The sequence below is a fragment of the Eublepharis macularius genome, chromosome 17 (assembly GCF_028583425.1).
Source record: "Eublepharis macularius isolate TG4126 chromosome 17, MPM_Emac_v1.0, whole genome shotgun sequence".
Classification (NCBI taxonomy): domain Eukaryota; kingdom Metazoa; phylum Chordata; class Lepidosauria; order Squamata; family Eublepharidae; genus Eublepharis; species Eublepharis macularius.
In genome coordinates this window covers 1,057,190-1,077,402 of record NC_072806.1, presented here as the reverse complement: position 1 = coordinate 1,077,402, position 20,213 = coordinate 1,057,190, and the positions used below count along the sequence as shown (strand labels likewise).

The 20,213-nt window shown below is 49.7% G+C and overlaps 1 protein-coding gene across 1 annotated transcript in view; it reads left to right on the top strand.

Moving 5' to 3' along the window:
• The first annotated feature begins 17,424 nt into the window (after positions 1–17,424).
• LOC129344603 (protein-arginine deiminase type-2-like) overlaps positions 17,425–20,213 on the top strand; it is a 36,425-nt gene continuing 33,636 nt past the window's right edge. Inside the window, exon 1 of the mRNA XM_055001387.1 lies at positions 17,425–17,569. Within this exon, the coding sequence (XP_054857362.1) occupies positions 17,478–17,569 (92 nt within the window). The 5' untranslated portion in view covers positions 17,425–17,477. The remainder of the gene's footprint in view (positions 17,570–20,213) is intronic.

The following is a 20,213-nucleotide window of genomic DNA, read 5'->3' as shown; positions in this document are numbered from 1 at the left end:
ATTCAGATGAAGCCCACAGCAGGGCCGATTCCAGGCGGCCCTCCCCATGCCGAAACGTTGCACGTCGTCGCACGGAAAACGCGAAATATCGCGGTTTCTTGCGCGAGTTTTGCGCGACGACACGTGACGTCGCGTAAAACTCGCGCGAGAAAACGCGATATTTCGTGTTTTCCGCACAACGACGTGCGACGTTTCGGCATGGGGAGGGCCGTCTGGAATCGGCCCAGGTCTCTTTCTTCGGCTCCGATGACCGGTTTTGTGAATGCTCCGAGGAGCACAGAGGCTGCCGCCATCCTGCTGTCAACTTCTTGAAATGCAAGTTTTTATTTGTTTGCAAAAAATACAAGTTTCCTCCTCACTACAGGAAGTTCTCAAGGTGACATAGAAGAAGGAACCAAGAACACTGTTAAAATTAATGTTAAGAAAATACCAAATATTGTGTTAAATAGCAGACAGTTTAAACATCTGTATCTGACAGAGGAATCTCATTGCCCATTTGTTAAAATCTTGATAGAACAGATGTCACTCTGACCTGGACAGCCCAGGCAAGCCCAGCCTCCTCAGATCTTGGAAGCAAAGCGAATCTTGGCCTTGGTTAGTAACTGGATGAGAGAACTCCAAAGAAGACCAGGGCTGCTATGCGTAGACAGGCGATGGCAAACCCCCTCTGGTAGCCTCTGGCCTTGAAGACCCATGTCAGCTATGACTTGATGGAACTTTCCACCCCCAGAATAAGTTTCACCTAAATAAATCTTTATAAGCAGGCCATTCTGCATACAAAACACCGGCTTGACCTTTGAGATGCCAGCACGTGAACTTGAGCTCACGAAATGTGGGTGCTTGAAATAGGTCAGGGGCCTCCCCAGATATTTGGGGGGGGGGGGTCAAGAAAACTCACATCACTCTGGCACGCCAGGCAAAGGATTACAAGCAAGCCACAAACACGTACCAGAGACTGGGGCGGCAACCCAGGTAATGTGCAGGGGGGACTTTTCCTCCCTTCTGACAAACCAGGCATAGAGGAAAGGGATTCTTAGAAAGTACCAAGTCTGCTTCCTCACATCTGATCCTGTGTGTGTGTGTGTATATATATGTATATATATATATATGTGTGTGTGTGTGTGTGTGTGTGTGTGTGCGTGTGTGTGTGTGTGTGTGTGTGTGTGTGTGTGAGAGAGAGAGAGAGAGAGAGAGAGACTCTGCTTCACACAGGGCTAGTTCATGCAATACAAAGTTCTTTTGTCCCCCATGTGGCTTCCGCCGGTCCTCCTGTCAATAAACTGTGTGTGGTGGTGGGAGGTCATTTGGATGTGTTGGAAGAAGGGGCTTGTAGTTTGAATTCCCCAAATAAATATATTATTTTTACAAACTTTAAAAAACCATCCATGAAAGAGCATCCTCAAAAACTCTGGGTGCTTGTCTGTTGCAGCAAACATCGCAATTGTGTGGCATCTTGAAAACTCATAGATTTTGTGTAGCATGAGCTGGAGTACATCGGCGCCTTCTGCATCTTGGCCCACAAAAGCTGGTAATGCAATTAATGTGTTCTTCTTTAAGGTGCTACAAGACTCTTTGTCATCGTTAAAAAGAGACAGTGCTAATTTTCCATGGGACAATCCCAGAGGGCCAATTAACCTGGTAAAACAAATACGAACTTAATCCTGACCTCTGAAAACCATGACTCCTTTTTGATGTTCTCAGCATGAGTTCTTGAAAGGTTGACATCAGGATTTGGCCAGTTACTGGGGCAAAAGTCATCGCATCATCACAGGCAGAATAGCAAATGTTATAATTTGGGGGAGCTTGAGAACTGCAGCAGAGACACGCCCTAATTAAGGGAAAGGATGGGCAGGACACTGCAAGCGGGAAAACAGACACACAAATAAGACATTTGTCCCCAGTGGCCCAAACTGGGTTGGGGGGGAAAGGGCAGGGCGGGGGGAGGAAGGCAGGGCAGTGGGGCCAAGCATTGCCCCCTCCCCAGTGCCACGATCTGGGGTGGGGGAAGGAGGGCAGGCTGGCAGGGCTTGGTATTGCCCCCTCCCCAACACCCTGGGGCTGAAGGCTTGGCAGGCGGGTGTGCCTCCCAGCCCTTCGCAGCCACGATCGTGGTCGCAAAGGGCTGCAGGCGCGCCTGCCTGTCTCCAGGCTCTGGGGCTGGAGGCTTGGGGGGGGGACGTACCAGGCACCCGGCTCCTGCACCCCACAGCAGCCCGTTCAGGCCCCATTGGGGTCGGAGTGGGCCGCTGCCTGGGCCGATGCAGGTGATGAGGGCCACGGGAGGTGGAGCCAAGCGCCCTGAAGGGCTTCTGTGCCCGGCAGCAGCCCATCCCGCCCCATCGGCGTGGGATTGGGCTGCTGCAGTTGGGGAGCGACTCTTCTCTTATCCCCGCTTGGGGTGCACTACTGCACCTGCGCAGGGGAATCGAGGTGAGTCGTCAGGAATATGCTTACTCAGTTATGTTATAGGATTATTACCTCCTCCCCGGCCGGTGCGGCATATGAAATAGCATCTAGTTACTGACTGAATAGCAGTGCATCTCTTTCTTGTTGAATCCCAGTCCTGTAAAGCGGGCTTGGAACACACTGCTGGAAAATGCAGTAAGAGAACTTCAACAGCCTACATGACTTGAATGAAGAGAGGGAACATTCACCTTGAGAAAGTTTAAACCCCAGTGAGTGAAGTTTCTGTTCGCACATCAGGAAGAACTTCAGCTTCAACCAAGCTGCTTTGGGGGGGTTGTGGGATCTCCTTTCTTAGACTTTTCAAAGAAAAAAATTGGGGAGGTGTTTTCTGAGAACAGTTTAGGCAGAAGGGATGACTGGTGCGTACAAAAGGAGATTGGGAGGCTGGCTGTGGCCCACGGCCTCCCGCCCCGGCAATAAGAAAGCCGGCTGAAAGAGGGCTGCTCCCTCACGCCAAAAGAAGAATCCCTCGGACCAGCCAGCTGACGGGCACCTTCTCAGGCCCTTCCTCCCACCACCCTGAGAAATGCCCTCAATACCTCAAGCTGGGCACTCACTTTAATCAGCCAGATAGCAGCATCACTGCCTGGACAGTTCGACCATCTCCTTAAGCTGCTAATTACTTGCATTAATTATTATGCCATGTGCTTAATTGCAGTCGGTGGCTTTCAAAGCCTTCCCAGCTAATTACAGCTATGGAGGGAAGGCAGCAGAGCAGTTATTGGGCTCCTGTTCTTGTTTGTGGGAGGATTTATTTAATTAGCTAAATCGCTTTGGCCATATGGGGGATGTCTAGCTCCCACACAGTGTGCAGACTGGCTTCTACGGGGCCTAGGAATAACAGCAGGTGGCAGAGAAGACAAAGAAACAGAGAGCGAGCGAGCACAGGATATAAAGCCGCGCTGGACCTGAAACCTGGGAATCTAATTATAAGTGCATTTCTTTAAATTAAAAAAAAATCTAATTTGGAGATATTTAGAAATCTGCAGACTCATAAAATTGGCTAGTTGCCTAGTTGGTTGAAATCAGTTTCAGGTGGGTCACCATATTAATCTGTGCTAGAAGACCCAAAACAAAACTGGTCTTTAAGGTGCTACTGGACCCAAGTGTGGTTGAAAGCAGTATCTGAGTTGACACCTTATTCTCGCCAGGGCTCTGACAAAGGCACTCCCAGCCCACAAAAGCTTCTGCTACAAAGCCTGGGACAGTCATGTGACTGGATGCTCCTTTTAGTAGGAAGTATCTGATTGCAAAGAGCCGATCGAGAGAGAATCGAACTCAACAATAATTGCAGGTCTTGCAAGCGACCACAGGCAAGACACCTTCTCTCTCAACTGCAGCCTACTTCATATTTTGTTAGGATATTTTAAAATATAACAACATTCGATTTATATACCACCCTTCAGGATGACTTAACACCCACTCAGAGCGGTTTACAAAGTATGTCATTGTTATCCTCACAACAACCATCAACAACCACCCTGTGAGGTGGGTGGGGCTGAGAGAGCTCTGAGAGAGCTGTGACTAGCCCAAGGTCACCCAGCTGGCTTCAAGTGGAGGAGGAGTGGGGAATCAAACCGGGCTCTCCAGGTTAGAGTCCTGCCGCTCTTAACCACTACACCAAACTGGCACTAAACTTTCTCATATATATGAGAAAGTTTAATGTGGCAAACATGGTGACTACTGGAAGGATTTTACTGGCAAAATAATCAAGTACATAGTATAAAAAATGTCTTGTTGCCTTCTTCCACCATTTGCACTCTGCTCTTTCATAGAGGATGTGGTGAGACTCAATGTTTTCCCAGCTAACAATCCTATGCAGTTGGTTGGGCGGAGAGAACCTGAGCAAGTGGCCCGATATTCTCCAGCAGCTTTCGTGGCCGATTTCCAAGGCTCGTGCCATGCCACGTTATAGTGGTTTGAGAGAGAGAGAGCGCCATGTGTCTAAGCATATAAGTTTTAACTTACTTTATTTCAGTTTACTTCATTTCCACGCCACCTTTCCCCCCAGTGGAGACCCAGAGCAGCTTACATCATTCTCCTCTCCTCTCTCTTATCCTCTCAACAACCCTGCGAGGCATAACTGATTCATTAATCCCTTATCTACATAAATTTGCATGGATATGGAAACGATAGTTTTACAGACAAAGGCAAACAGACTTCCTTTGTTTTTAGGTTCAGCAATCCTGACTGAGAATGGAGGGGTAAAGCCTCGTCAGTGATGCTTCCTATCTTCTATTGTTGTTATTATTATTAATAAAAATCTGCTGGTTAATTATTCAGGAGCGCCATCAATCAAAAGATGTTTCATTAATTCATCTAGTTAGTCAGTGTGTTGTAGTCCATAATATATCTAGCCATATTACTTACCCCCATAGGGAGAGACAATTTCTCCCCTGCTTCACGTAACGCTTCAGGTCCATCTAGTATTACTAGAAGAAGCTTTCATTGCGCTATTTGTTTTCTATGACGTATAAAATTAATTGAGGCACAGGTACAAAAGTCCTAGCGCAAGACACACAGCCAGCGCTGGTGCACCTGTACCAAAGCTGGGTATTAAATGATGATTCAGGGCCATTTGTCGGAGGCTTATTGCTGAGCAAGCAGGTTGATTTATTGTTGACACTTTATTAAGAGATACTCCAAACGGGGTTTATTTTTCTTGGAAAAAATACCATGTGAGGCAAAGTTCTGGAGTATTGGTTGTCCCTCAGACGTTTAAGGCAGAAAAACACCTCCTTGGGTCAAAGACAGGGCTGGAGAAATGTATGAAGAGCACCCCAGGAGTCCTGCTCTGGGGCCTCGGCTGCAGTTGGAAAGGCCCAAGAAAGGTTCCTACCAGAGGCTGCTCTTTGATGGAGGCAGGCCACAGCCGCCGTGTTTGGGCACATGGAACTAGTTGTGTGGTTTTTTGAGATTTGGCCATAAACACTAATTTAAAACAATCAGACAACTAACAGGCAACTAACTAACCATCGTATTTAAATGTAAAGAAATTAGCTGAATAATATCCCCATTGAAAGCCACATTCAGAGAGGGATAACAGGGATTTCGTCTTACAACCTTCCAAAAGAGGGAGGTCTCCTAAATTCTTAATGGAATTGAACTCAGAAGTCTGGGGCTAGGCAAAGGATGGAGGGGATGAGCTGTGGTCTGGAAAGGTAGCTTCTGGAGGGTAGCCGTGTTGGTCTATAGCAGAAGAACAGGATTTGGGCCCTTAAAGATCCATCTAGTTGGTGTTTAAGGTGCTACTGGACCTGAATCTTGATCTAGGAAGGGTTACCAACAGCCTGGGGAAAGCGCCCTGTCCTTTTAATAGAGGCTTATTGGGATGTTATTTACCACCATGCCATGGAACGCTTCTCCTGTCCTTATCCACACGTTAAGCAAGACTTTTTTTACCTTCCAGGTTGCTGGGGTCCGTAGTAATTTAGAAGGTCCCTGGCTTGGCTAGAAAGCTATTCTTTATTTTCTACCAATGGAACCTTTTTTACCCTATTATGTAGTAAAGTATTTTTATAGAGCTAAACTCAGGAGTGTGTACTTATTATGTCCATTGCGCAAATTCTGCACTCTGCTAACTAATAACAAATTTGGCCATGGGCTACAGATGCCATTAATAAGGCAACTCTGTGCTATACCTTGCGAAGGCAAAAGTAAACTCTAAAAGGGAAAAATCCTCAAGCCTTTTTTGGAAATGCTGAAAGGGACCACGTGACTTCCCATTTGAAGCTTTGGACAGCCTGGAGGAATTAATCCCTCCTTTGCTCTAGCCAGAAGAAGGTGAAGCGAGACTCGTATATCAAAGGAGATTTAAACTGCCCACGCTTAAGAAACAAGAGAGATGTGCGGGCCTGACTCAAGAGACGCTAGCAAACCGCGGACGCCTGGAACGGGTGAGATTGAACTGTGCAAATCTTCTAATCAGTATAAGCTAAATGATAAAAATTGTACCTTATGGAAAACAAATGTTATATGTGCTTTGAGAGCTCAAGCACTAACAAATATAATCCTGGAAAATCAGCCTTCCCAGGAAGGAGGTAAAGGAAAGACGCACATGTGAAAAGCCTAAGGAAAGGCGGACATACGAAATTCGTGCAGACCACCAATGAAGACCAGGGCTGCAGAGGCAGCCAATGGCAAACCACCTCTGTGAGTCTCTTGCCGTGTAAACTCCACCAGGGGTCACCATAAGTCAACTCTGACTTGAGGGCAGTCTCCACCACCACACCTCTTTAAGTAAAATGTATATACCCATGATTGCTGAATGTGAAACTGCAAAAGAGTTACGGCAGGCTATAGAGAGGAAGCATTCCAATCAATCTGGTCAGGAAGTGCAATTCTTAAGAATGAAACTCTATAACCCCAAGTCAGGAAGGGACAGGATGTGCGTTCACATCTAAACAGTGTTATGCAAGTTGTTACTCAGCCGAAAGCCACAGGAGCTCAAGTACCAAACTCCGAGATTAATGCTGCTGTTTTGAACATTATACCATCCCTTATGCAAGCCAAATTGCTGTCCTGAAGATAGTACCAGGGATAAATCTAGAATTTATGCATGATGAGGCCAGCAAAAGGACTGTAGACAAAACTTCAGAAAGTTTTCATGCTCTTAAATTTTCTGAGAGAGGAAACCCTGTAGGATGCTTCTATTGTAACAAAAGCGGTCACGTGGCCAAGCGCTGTAGAGACAAGCCTGTGAGAGAACAAAGGGGTCCCTCTGGGAGCTCATGTGGCCGAGCGAGCACCCCAGGCAAAAGCCGTGAAAGTTTTACTCAGCGGAATGAGAAAAGGAAATCAAAGGAACATTTTTGCATGCTCTCTAATAAAATAAAATTCTAATGCGAAGAATTAGAAGCATCTATGGACTATGTCAATCTGTAAGAGCATGGAATGATAAATTGATGGAACTACTAAGAAAACAAGACTTTCAACAGGGAAAAGCAGAACCCGGCCTATTCATAAGGATGAAAAATGGATGATATCAATTTCTTCTTTCATTTGTTGATGATTTGATACTTGGTTGTGGAAGCTGTGAACGAGCAAAAGAAATTGTTGAACAACAGAATGAGGACATTGAGGTCAAGCAACTGGGAGAACCTAGTAGTTATCTTGGAATACAAATTGAAAGAACTCAGAATGGAAGCTTTTTCTTAAACCAGAAACACAAGATCCTAGAAACTGCAGAATCTCTGGTAATGCAAGATGTGAAAACAGTGGGAACACCGCTGGAACCAGCATACTGCACATACACTGATGGAATACCACTTAAGGATATTCATAAGTACAGAGAAGCCCTACCTGAGTAAAGTGTCAAGACCTGATATATGTGCTGCGGTTGGGATCCTAAGCAGAAAGCCAAATGCACACAACCACTATGACTGGAATGCAGTCAGAAGACTAACCAGGTATCTTTTGGGAACAGCAGATCTGAAATAATAGTTTTTACCCTGTGACAATCCAACACCAGTTGGATACGTGAACGCTAATTTTGCGGAAGAGATGAATGACTACAAATCAGCCAGTGGATATCTGTTCTTCTATGGAAACAACCTGATCAACGGGACAAGCCAGAAACAAACTCTAGTCGCCATATCTACCACTGAAGCGGAATATGTCTCAACCACACACGCCTGCGATGAGCTTGGATGGATCATCAATCTACTGAAGGACTTTGGAATAGACGAACCTAAGCTGATAACTGTAGCCTGCATTGCTTTATCCAAGAGTGAAAGCATCAAGGGAAGAAGCAAACACATAGCTGCCAAACATCTCAAAGTGAGAGAGATGCCACTACAAGGACTAATAGATCCAGAGGAGTTAGCCGTGTTAGTCTGTAGTTGCAAAATAGTAAAGAGTCCAGTAGCACCTTTAAGACTAACCGACTTTATTGAGGCATAAGCTTTTGAGAACCACAGTTCTCTTCGTCAGATGCATGAAGGATATGAAGAAAATGGCCAGAGATATTTAGGTGGTGAGGGGAGGGGGGAGTGCAGGGAGTGAGGGCCGTACAGATGCAAATCAGTTGCAAATGCCTGCAAGGCAGTTACTTCTGAGAATGAGATAACCATCCAGAGTCTCTATTCAGTCCAAGTCTGATAGAGTCAAATTGTCATATGAATTCCAATTCAGCAGCTTCCTGTTAGATTTTGCTTTTGAAATGTTTCTGTTGAAGTATAGTGACCTTGAAGCCCTTGGTAGATTGAAGTGGAATGGAATGGATTGGCATTCCATTCATATTCCGCAATGGAGGGAGGGGTCACACCCTGCCTGGATTGTGCACTCCGCCTCTTTCATGGCTTTTGCAACTGATTTGCATCCACATGGCCCTCACTCCCTGCACCCTCCCCCCTCCCCTCACCACCTATATATCTCTGGCCAGTTTCTTCATACCCTCCATGCATCTGACGAAGAGAACTGGGGTTCTCGAAAGGTTATGCCTCGATAAAGTTGGTTAGTTTAAAGTTGCTACTGGACTTTTTACTACAAGGACTAATAGACATTAAGTACTGCCCTTCAGAAGACATGGTTGCAGTCATACTCACTAAGCCGCTCACAAAGGCAAAGCTTAAACATCTATGCGAGGAGATGAATCTTCATGCCTTCAGCTTCGACACTTAAGAAAGGGTTGTTGGGAATTAGCAAGTGTTCTTCATTCAGCCATGAAAGTGTTATACTGTTATTGTGATACTTAGATATTAAACTAGTTTGCATAGGATTATTTAGCTGTCGAGTTAAGTTTCCCGCCATAGAAAGGGGAGTCTTTATGCTTAATGAAAAAGATGCGGGATTCACTACTGAGCAACCAGTTTTATTGGGGGGCAATTAGCTAGAAACATATACTGAAGTTTTAACGCTCTTTGTTCACTCTGTCCTCTCTGCCAGCTCTAAGTCTAACCAACAAGATGTAGCCTAGCTAGATAGCTGTTCTTTATTTCCTAGCAATGTAATATTTTTTACCCAATTATGTAATAATTTTATAGAGCTAAACATGGGAGTGTGTGCTTATTATGGTCATTGTGCAAACTCTGCACTCTGCTAACTAATAACCAACAAAAACCCACATAGGGAACACGTGAGTCTGTGATGTGTGTGTTGCTGCAGCACGCCATTCTTGGTTCAGGAGACTCAGAGCCAAGCTACAAGTGACGCCTGACACAGGTTGGATACTTGTCAGCTTCCCTCAAGTTTTGATGGGAAATGTAGGCGTCCTGGTCTTGCAGCTTGGCTCTCTGTTTAATTGAAGTTTACAGAGTGGCAGTCTATGGGAGGGAGAACATGCGGTTGGGAGGGGAGTGCAGGCGTCGAGCTCTCGCCGGGCGCCCCCCTTCCCCTCCCCTGTGTGTGTGTGTGTGTGTGTGGGTTCTGTAAACTTCAATTGAATGGAGAGCCAAGCTGCAAGACCAGGATGCCTACATTTCCCATCAAAACTTGAGGGAAGCTGACAAGTGTCCAACCTGTGTCAGGCATCACTTGTAGCTTGGCTCTCAGTTTGCAAGGGATATACAATAGAGGTCCCCTTAACTGCCCAGAGATCCAGGGCTTTCAGGGTGTGTGCGTTTCAAGCCCTGGTTAGGTCTCTAGGCCTTCCTCTTTGCTCTGGAGCAGGCTTCCCTTTGGCACCACGTGCAAGGACGGCCGCAATGCATGTTCCTTTCTCGTTGGATCGATGGGAGGGAGCCACTTCGGAAGACACAGCCACGTGTCTGGGACCTTGCTTACACTGCCTAGGGTAGGTTATCAATGGCATACTCCGGGCGTTACCAAGTATAATCTTCCAATTTGTCATGCAAAAAAGGTGACGGGATTTGTAGGGGGTATGGAAATGGCTCCGCTTGCCACTGGTTGGATTGGCTGGCTGGGTTCCTTCCCCTTTTCCGGAATCTCTGTTTCTAAAAAAACTCATTAACGGGGGCTTGAGGCGTGGCTGTTCCTTGGGGTTAGGAAATGAGCATCTGGGGTGCGAACACCGGGTTCAAATTCTTGCTTGAACTCCGAGACTGAGCTTGTGAACAGCACCTTGCCTCGTACCTCTTGGGCAGGTAAAGCAGGGCTCCCTCGGGTCAGGTGGGGAAGCGTTTGTCCATCGGAACAGCCAGTTTCATTATTATTCTGGGCCTGCAACGCTCGATGCGTCATTAACTGAGGGAGACACGAACAGATGAGCCAGCCGCGGTTTCGGGGATCCTCCGCGCTCCCGCTGCGCTTGTTTCCAGTCTGCGCGACCTCTAATTGCTGCCGCAGGAACGGCACTTGGGCCACCTCTTCTTTACGGCTGGCCTGGCACACTTCGCGGCAGACTGGGCAAGTTTCTGCGGCTCCTCCTGACTCGCCAGCTGCGCCGCTCCTGCCTGAGCACGCGGAAAGAGGCCCGCGGGGAGCCCCGCCGGCTGCCCCGTCCCGGTCCCGGCCCTGCAGCCGCCGAGTCTTTGCGCGAGTTTATCCGGCAGGCACGGGGAGCCAGCGCCATCTAGCGGGATTGGCAGCAAATTGCCGCGGGTTTCCCAACCCTTCCAGCTCCGTCCATCTCCCAACACGGCTCTGGCCGTCCTCTGCGAAGGAAGGCAGGCTGTGAGCCTAAAGCTGTCTCACCACAAAACCCCCGACGTGGCTCTGGAGGTGTGTGTTTTTTCCCCACTGAAAGATGCAGGTTATTATAGCCATTGCTATTTATGATTATGATGACGACATTTATGATAGGGCGTGAGGCAGGAACATAATAGTTCCCTCCTCCCAGCCTAGCCTAACATCAGTCAGCAGGGAGACAACAAAAGGAGGCAGAAGTCACCTGGAGGGCATCTCCCATCATTCCTGCAACAGGCACATAGGTCTAGCCTCAGTAGTGGAGGAAGACTCAAGGGCTGCCCAGGAGGCTTTGTGGCAAGGGGAGCTCAGGGGAAGGACTCCAAGGAAGGGAAAGAGAAAGAGACGGCGCCTCTCCAGGGTCCTGGGGAATACTGAGGGGGGGCGGGGGAAGGACATTTTCACACATCTTTAAACAAGATCACACCTGCTTCTTCCAAGGGAATAAAGAAAGGACGATCGGCTTTAATCCCAGGGCAGTGCTTAAAATCCCTCCTCTTTCCCATCACTCCCAATACCTTATTTTTTATTAAGATGGGCAGCCGTGTTTGTCTGTAGCAGTGGGGAAGAGCAAGAGTCCAGTAGCACTTGTAAGACTAACAGAGCTGAAGAAGTGAGCTGTGACTCACGAAAGCTCATACCCCACCACAAATGTTGTTAGTCTTACAGGGGCTACTGGACTCTTGCTCTTATTTTTTATATATTACGGCATTAATCTCCACCTTTCCTTTTAAAAGTAAATGCTCAAGGAGGCTTGCAATGTGAGCTTCCATACAAAAGAGTTAAAACAGGTAACAACCACTGAAACTTTACAGAGACCTTTAAAAGGTTTCTCCCAAAATAAGAGGTCTCAGCTGACGCTGGAAGACCGTGTGAGGAAGGCGGTGCTGAGGAAGCCGCCGTGTGAATTTCCATCGACTGGCTTTGTCTGATGGGGATCCCGCCAGAACTCTCCCCTCTCCCACCCCATGTGTGAAAACGAGAGAGAGAAAACGAGAGAGTTGCCAGCTGAATGCCTCAGGCAGGCAAGTTCTCAGGCCGCCCATGAAAGCAAAGCACGGCCTTTCCCTCTTGCTGGCTCCCAGCACCTGCGGCTGAGATATTCTGCCTCCCAAGGTGGGGGCTGGGGGCTTGAGTTGCCCCGTCTGATCACCACCTCTCTTCCCGGAATAATTTTTTTAAAAGGCTGTTTATGCTAATGACCTTGAATCCCACAAATCTCACAATGCCGTGAGTGAAGAAGTACCTCCTTCCGTCAATTAGGGTCCAACAGCCAGTCAGCTGCATTGGAGGATCCTACCTTCTGGCACTCCGAGAGAGGGAATCATTCCCCCCTGACCACCCATCTGTCTCACGCCTTTAACCTGCCAATCTTGCACACCAAGTAGGCCCGCTCCCCTCTCGGGCTCCTGTGCTTCCTTCCTCTCCCCCTGTTCCCTTGCACACGGCACCCTGGTTTTGGAAGTCTTCCGTCTGGGAGCCTTAACACGGTTTGTTTCTTGCCCACTGCGGTTCAGAATCCTAGTTTGTGGTAAGAAACAAACAACAGATTGTTAAAGCTTCCCAAATCCAGACATCACAACAAATTGCGGTTAAACTGCACGCAGAGCCAAGATTGAAGATCTCCTGCTTCAGCCTGTCTTTGACCTCAGCAAAGAAGAAAGGAATGGGGAGGGGCCAGGAGGACTCAGGAGCCCAAGAATAAGCAGGCTTGAGCTTGCCAGGAACTCCAAATTGATTGTGCTGTCTAAATACAGACTTGACAAACTCACCACTATCTCCCAAGCACGGACTAAAAATCAGAGTGAAAATTGTTTTGGGGTCCGTGATGGATTCTTTCCTAGAAGAAAGACTGTTGCAGCCAGGCTATGACACCCGAATGCTTAATCTTGGATGTGTGTGTGTGGGGGGGGAGGTAGTTGTGAATTCCCTGCATTGTGAAGGGGGTGGGACTAGATGACCCTGGAGATCCCTTCCAACCCTATGATTCGATGACCAAAGCTTTGACCCCCCCAACCCAGAGTGCCTAATTAAGGCCACCCAGAAGAGCTCAGATATCAGGCTTTTGAGCCCTCGTAGGAACCACCATCCAGTTCACACAGGAAAAGAAGGGGATTCCTGCAGAACTGTCTGGCCTGGCCCTTGGCAGAGCAGAGAGGAAAGCGGCAGAGGCAGGCAGCCCCCCCCCCCCCCGGCCCTGCCCAGGGCTCTCCTAAGAAGGGGCCCTCGGTGGGATCGGCCACACGACCTCTTTCGGGACAAAAGATTTGTGCACCCTGCTAGAGGTGCTGACAGGCGTTTAGGTCCTTGGGTGCCCAGTCTATTTTAAGGTTCTTCACAGAACATTAGACCTATTCCAACTATTTTTAAAAGACCTGGGTCTATTTTTATCAGGGAGAGGACCTCCGAAATCTCTTTCCACCCCCAGAACTTTCCCTTGAATCTGCAAGGCTCCAAGTTCTATCAATGTTTGTTTTGCTTTTAAGTTTTGGGATTTATGGGCAGGGGGTGAGTATATAGGTCCTCAGTTCTCACTGTTAAAGGAAGGTACACAAGAAGGATACAAAAATCAAGATTTCTAATATGAGGGTCAGATTTTTAAGTTTTTAAAGGACACTTATCAAACCACTTATCAAACCATCACTAGGTGACACTTGCCAAAAAAAAATCCCCACCCAGTTTGAGTACATGGTGCTATATTTCATTTGAATTTCCTCACAGAGAAAAGATATTATCTTTTTTTCCTGTGTACAGAAACTTTGCATTAAGACTCTGGTGGAAAGAAACAGAACTCCACCCTAGCAAAGGAATTTTTTAATAGTTGTTAATTTTTAACAATGTTATGTATTTTAATGATTTTATCATGTTTTATCTATAAGTCTCTTGGACCAGATTCTTAGGCCACAAAAAGATGTTCTACAGGAAGAAAACTGATTCATTTGAAATGTGGGGCTGAGTTTTGCGGATACCATGGACGGCCAAAAAGACCAATAAGTGGGTACTAGATCACATCGAGCCTGAATTCTCCCCAGAAGCTAAAATGACAAAACTGAGGCTATCGTACTTTGGCCACATCATGAGAAGACAAGATTCTCTGGAAATGTCAATAATGCTAGGAAAAGTGGAAGACCTAAAATGAGATGGCTTGACTCAGTAAAAGAAGCCACGTCCTCCAGTTTGCAGGATCTGAGCAAGTCTGTTAATGATAGATGTTTTGGAGGTCTTTCCTTCACAGGTCAGAGGCAACTTGACAGTGCATAACACATACATCATAGTGAGATGAAGATATCAGAAGTTCTTTCCTTAGCCTCCCATCCATTGGAAACTGTAGCTGCGAGTGTCTGAGAGAAATGCACTCTGAACCTGCCCACCCGCTTTGCCACTCTACTCAGACATCCAGGGGTCTGAAGCTCAAAGCTGAATCCAGGGATGAAACGGGCCTTATCCCCGAAAAGTGATCTTTTGGCACCTCTAAGAAGCAAGCAAGGACTTTGGAAACTTAGCCTGTACTCTCAAAAATGTCCCCGGAAGTCCTTGTCCCTGTGAGCACTTTGGGAGTCAATGAAAGGAACCTGCCGACAATTTCATACTTGTGCTCGATCCTTGCAACATGCTGGGGGTAACCCGAGTCCCTCTGGCTCCAGCAAAACTCCACCAAGGAATGTTGATATAGATAGCCTGTTTGTTTCACCCAGGAGAATGTCCCCTTTATGCAAATACCCTCTGGGTGGCTTTTGCTTCCTTGTTGTTTGAGATCAGTGGTTGTCAAACTTCCAGTCCTTTGGGGAGCCCTTTCCACATCCCTGTGGGTGCTCAGCAAGGATCCCCCTGGAGAAGAGGTTGGCCTGCGTGTTCTGGGGAATATTTGCAGCTCCTGCGGGACACTGGCCGGGCCTCGCCTCTCTTGAATCAAGAAGGGAGCCAAAGTTTGAAACTGCCTTGTAACCTGAAACCGAGCAAGAGCTACCGAGTCTTAAACTTCCCTAACCATTCCAAGAGTTAGTTTTAGGTGGGTAGCCATGTTTGTCTGCAGTACCTCAGTGGCACCTGAGAGACTTTCCGAGTGTATGCTTTTGAGAGTCAGGGCTCCCGTCTTCAGACATCAGGAGGAATGGAGATCCCTGAGCCAAGCGCTAACTCTCGACCGCTCCCACCCTGAAAATCTTGTTGGTCTCTGAGCTGCCACTGGACTCAAATCCTGCCATTCCAAGAATGTTTTCAGAGCCCTGGATTTATTTCTTTAGTTAGTTATTTGGGGTTTTATGCCACTTCCAACTATATAGTTCTCAAGCAAAATTGTGGAAACGTGGAGGCCTAGCGGGTGCAAAGGGGTCTTTGCATCAAGGCCCGGCAAATAGAGGGGAGGGGCTCTGTGCTGGACCAAACTGGAGATTAGGTTGGACATCTGGCCCAGGCCCAGGCCCGAGAATTAGAGCTGATGGGAGGGGCCAGGAGAGAGGAGTCCAGAGGAAGGATCCTGAGATGGGGCACGCACGAGAAGAAGCCTTTTGTTGCGGATACAGTCACCAATGGCTGTAAACCCTGATGGTGAGAGGGGCCCTTGGCCTCCAAAGGACTCGCAGAGACTGGGGCACTGGGGCTGCTTGTGCGCTTGCCGAAGCCAATTGCCACTTTGACCCACCACAACTCTGCCTGCTGTCCTGAGCAACGAGAGAGCTTCCGCACCGTCCAGATTGCCTGCTGCAGGGGGGCGCTTTCCCCTTGCGCGGACTCTCAGAAGTAGATGCTTGTGGCAGAGCCCAGGGGTTCCAACAGGCCTGGATCTAACCCCGGTTAGAATGTCAGTTCTGAGGCTCTGTGGGTGAGCCCCGGCAGTCTCCGGGGAGGCCCAGCCTTGCTGACAAAGTCCATAGCGTGACACTGGAGGGATTCCAACCAGCTGGAGACGACGGGTTCTAGGTGTTGCCGCAAACCAAGAAAGAACGAGGCCAGAATGGCTTCCGAGGCCTGTGAGGCCTGACAGCCTTTGCTCATGCTACCCTTTAAGAGCCAGAGGCATTGTCGGCGCAATATATATATACAAAGAGTAATCAGACAAAAATCAAAGTGGGAGCGGATGGGGAAGGGGAGAGCCGCGGGTGTTTGCTCCATCTCCACATCAGCCCTGGAAAACTCTCTCTCTTCAGAGCGGCCATCCATCAAGGGCAATTACGGCTGACATTCCGGGCTGGGTGGAAAGGCGCTCATTGACCCAGAATGCTGACAAGGTGGCTCAGCGGCCTGGTGGTGTGCTGGCATGTGCTATTATTCCACAGCTTCTTTGGCACTGACCTGGCATTTCTCTCTCTGCTTTCTGCAACAGATCCTTCTGTTCTTTGCCCACTCCACACCCAGCTGCAGAATTCCATTTCATTGACATTAGGACTTAATTAAAGTACTTCCAGCAGTAATTGGGCTACCAGTTCTCGAGACTAAAAAGGCCTCCATAAGGCCTGAGCCCCCCCCCGCCTCCCCTCTAATTGTATTCCCTGCAGCAACCCAAAACTGGTGATGGAGGAGGCTCTAATTTGTTGGATTCTGCCCTCCCGCTCCCTCAGCTTTTGTTCTTTTGAAACTTCTGGTTTGGTTTGGATTCAGCGGTGTCTCCAGATTCAGCAGGGTCTCCAAAAGCCAAGCATGAAGAGCAGCGCTATTCCCTGGCGCTTGTCTTGTGCATCTGGCAATCGGAGGTGAACTATACGACCTCTGATCATGGAGGTTCCACCAAGCCGTTGCTATTTCATCTCGTGCCAGCAAATGGTGGTGGAAAGTGACGCCAGGTCATAGCCGCCTTACAGCCACCCCTGGTGGGTTTTCAAGGCAGGAGGCTAACAGAGACGGCTTGCCAGTCACTGCCTGCTTCTTCGAAGAGCCCCCGGTCTTTGCTGGAGGTCTCCCACCCAAAGGCTAACCAGGGCTGAGCCCGCTCAGCTTCTGAGATCCGGCCAGGGCAGGGGATGCCCGGGGACGGAGCTCGCCCGCGGCGAAGGGCAGCGGCGCGGGAGGGAGCGGCGGGGCTCTGCGCAGGCAGGAGGCCAGGCCTCCGGCGCCCCCTCCCCGCCCGGCCTGGCCCCCTCGCAGCGCACGAGGGCTCGGGGCGCGCCCGGCCTCCGCGTCTTCCTCCCGGGCGCTCCTCCCGGGCGGGCCGGGGGCTGCACTTCGGGCCCCTCGAGTCGAGTCTGCCGTGCGCTTGGCTGCGGCGCTCCAGGGCGCCCCCCGAAGGCAGCTCCGCCCCGGGGCCCGCCCGCCCGGAAACCCGGCCCCAGCTCCCCCCGCCCGCCCGGCCGGCCGGCCGGGGGCTCGAGTGACGCGGCGGGCTCGGGGGGCGGGAGGTGGGGCCGGGCGCAGCGCCCACCCGAGGGACCAGAGGCGGCCGCCGGGCAGGGAGGGTGCCGCGTCCCGGGCCGCTGCTCCGCTCCGACGGCGCAATGCTGCGGGAACGCACGCTGCGGCTGCAGTTCGGGAACCGGATCGAGGCCATCTGCGTGGTGGGCACCCAGGTCGCCATCGACGTCTACGGGTGAGTAGGAGGCCGGGCGCCCCCCCCCCCGGCCGCCCCGCCGAAGATCGCAGCCCCCTTCCTTGCCTCCCCCACCCCGTGGCCCTCGGCACAATCTTGGACATGAGCTGTTGCCTAGTGGTTAGAGTGTTGGACTGGGATTTGGGAGGCGCAGATTCAAATCCCCCCTCTGCCACGGAAGCTTGCTGGGTGCCCTTGGGCCAGTGGTATGTCCTCAGCCTAGCCTACCTCACATGGTTGTTGTTGGGAGGATACAACGGGCCGGAGGAGAATGATGTAAATCACCTTCTTCCCCTCCCTCCCCCCCCCCAAAAGCAGGGGACAAATAAGAAGAACCCCACTGCCTTGCACCATCTCCCTCATGTCCTGCTACCACAGCAGCTCCTCCGAAAGAAATACGGCGCCAGAGAGTCAGGGCAGGGGCTAGCCCACACAGCACACTCTGGTTTCCAGAGAGGGCATTTTAAAGGCTTTCCAGCCATTGTATGGCAGCACAGGCGTTTTATTTCCGTTTCTGTTGTTTGGAAATCATTTGGCAAGTAATGACTCTAGAAGGGGGGGCGTTTCTGTTGGCCCAGAAATTTGCAAGCTTTGCAGTCATTCAGGTCTCTTTGTCAGATGCAGCCCGGGAGCTCCTTTTGAGAACGAAAAGGCCTGCTTGCTTTTAGCTTGATGTCCATTTCATAAGGGGGGCGCTGGGAATAGGAAAGCAACCCAACAGCAGCCCTTGGCTGGGGCAGAGCCAGACCCCCATCCCAGCCTCCTCTTATCTGCCCCCCCCCCAGCAGAGCTCTGCTCTGTCCGTTGGCTGCCACCAGTTGCATCCCTCTAGAGAGGAGCCCTGTCCCACCTGCATAGCGCCTCCTCACACAGAGCAGGGGCACCGTGCGTGCGTCTTTGTTAGGGATCCTCCTGCTCTCCAGTGCGCTTGAAAGGTCCGACCAGGGCTCTGTCTAAACAAGGCCGACAGAGCTGGGGCCAGAGGGTGCGGTCAGGGGCTCTCATTCGGGGTCTAAGCGGACTCGCATGCAACACATGGAGGGAGGGGTGCCCTTGAACCAGCTCCGTGCAAGTCTGCATCTTTCTGGGCTAACAGATAACCCAAAATATCACTCCGGCCGCTCTCTATGTTAGAACATATCGCAACAAAACTTTCCAGGGGAGCAGCATCCACGTTCCCAGGGGCTGCGTCACTGTGGGCTCTGAAGACCAGGACTCTGATCTCCAGTCCAGTCCAGTCGCCTGTTTTGCTCTTGAGCTGCCGCAAGGTTCTGTGAGGTCTCGTGCTGGGCTTTCGTGCTACAGCAGACCAACCCACGCCCCTCTTTTTGTCTTTCCGGCACCCACTCAGCAGGTGTCCTTCCCTCCGACATGTGCTCCTCTCTCCTTGGGTCAGCCGTCCCCTCGGCTTCCCAGAGCAGCTGGTTTGGGGCATGTGGGCACAGAGATTAGATCTTGATCCCTGGCTTCTCGGCCTCATGTGCCGGGTGCTAGAGATGGAGTGGGTGACTTGTCAGCCCCTGGCGCTGATGCCCAGATCTGTCAAGAGTCCTGTCTTCACAGGCCACCAGGGCCGTCACCAGGTTTGCTTAACGGCTTTTGGAATCGAAAATAGTTTAAAACCCTCAGACTTTAAGGAACCCAATTGTGTCTTAATAGTGCATTCAGTACTGAATTTCTAAAAGTCCTGGCAACCTTTGCCTCTCTGACCCGACAGCCTTTTTTTATAGTGCTAGACTCTCAGAGCCAAGCTACAAGTGAGGAATGACACTTGCCTGACAAGTGAACAGACTCACGTGTATTGATCAAGTGGAGCGCAAGTGAAGTGCAAGTGATCAGGGAGGGATACACGTGAGTCTGTTCACTTGCCAGGCAAGTGTCATTCCTCACTTGTAGCTTGGCTCTCAGACCTGGATGTGGAAGTGGGAAAGAGACTCACTTATGCTCCAAAACACTCTCAGGCTGAGCCCTGACATGGCAGCGGGGTTCGTTTAGCCCTTCGCTTTCCAGCGTTTTCCCCATGGATGCCCCAAACTCTCTGGAGTCAAGAAAACCTCACTTTCTGATGCTGTTGTTAGGCAGCAGACATGGAAAGGGAGTCGTTTCTGAAGCTGGATCAGGTGGGTGTGGCCGTATTGGTCTGTAGCAGAAGAGCCAGTTTGGTGTCCAGTAGTGCCTTAGAGACCGACTCAGATTCTGAAAGAACCAAACGTTCTAGTCAGTCCGGCTTTTCCATTCGCTGTGTTTAGATGTAAGCGGGGGGGGGGGCGGCTAAGGAGGTTTACCTTCAGCCCAAAATCCAAAGGTGCTTCCCAGGTGCTGGGGGGGGGGGAGGAGAGGGAAGGCAGCACAGGGCTCCACATTGCACTTCGTTTCTGGAAAAAAGAGTACCGGGGCTTTTATTTTATTTATTTATTTTATCACATTTCTAGACCGCCTTCCCCGTCAGATGGGCTCAGGGCGGTTTAACGACAGTTTAAAACGGTAAAAACATTATAAAAACATTAAAACATTATATCAAAACAATTAAAATTGGCGGGTATAAAATATTAAAATACAGCATTTTTAAGCCATGCCTTCTGCTCCTGGAACCCTCTGTATTGCTGTAGGCACACCAGAGGGCTCGGTGGGAGGGAGATACTCT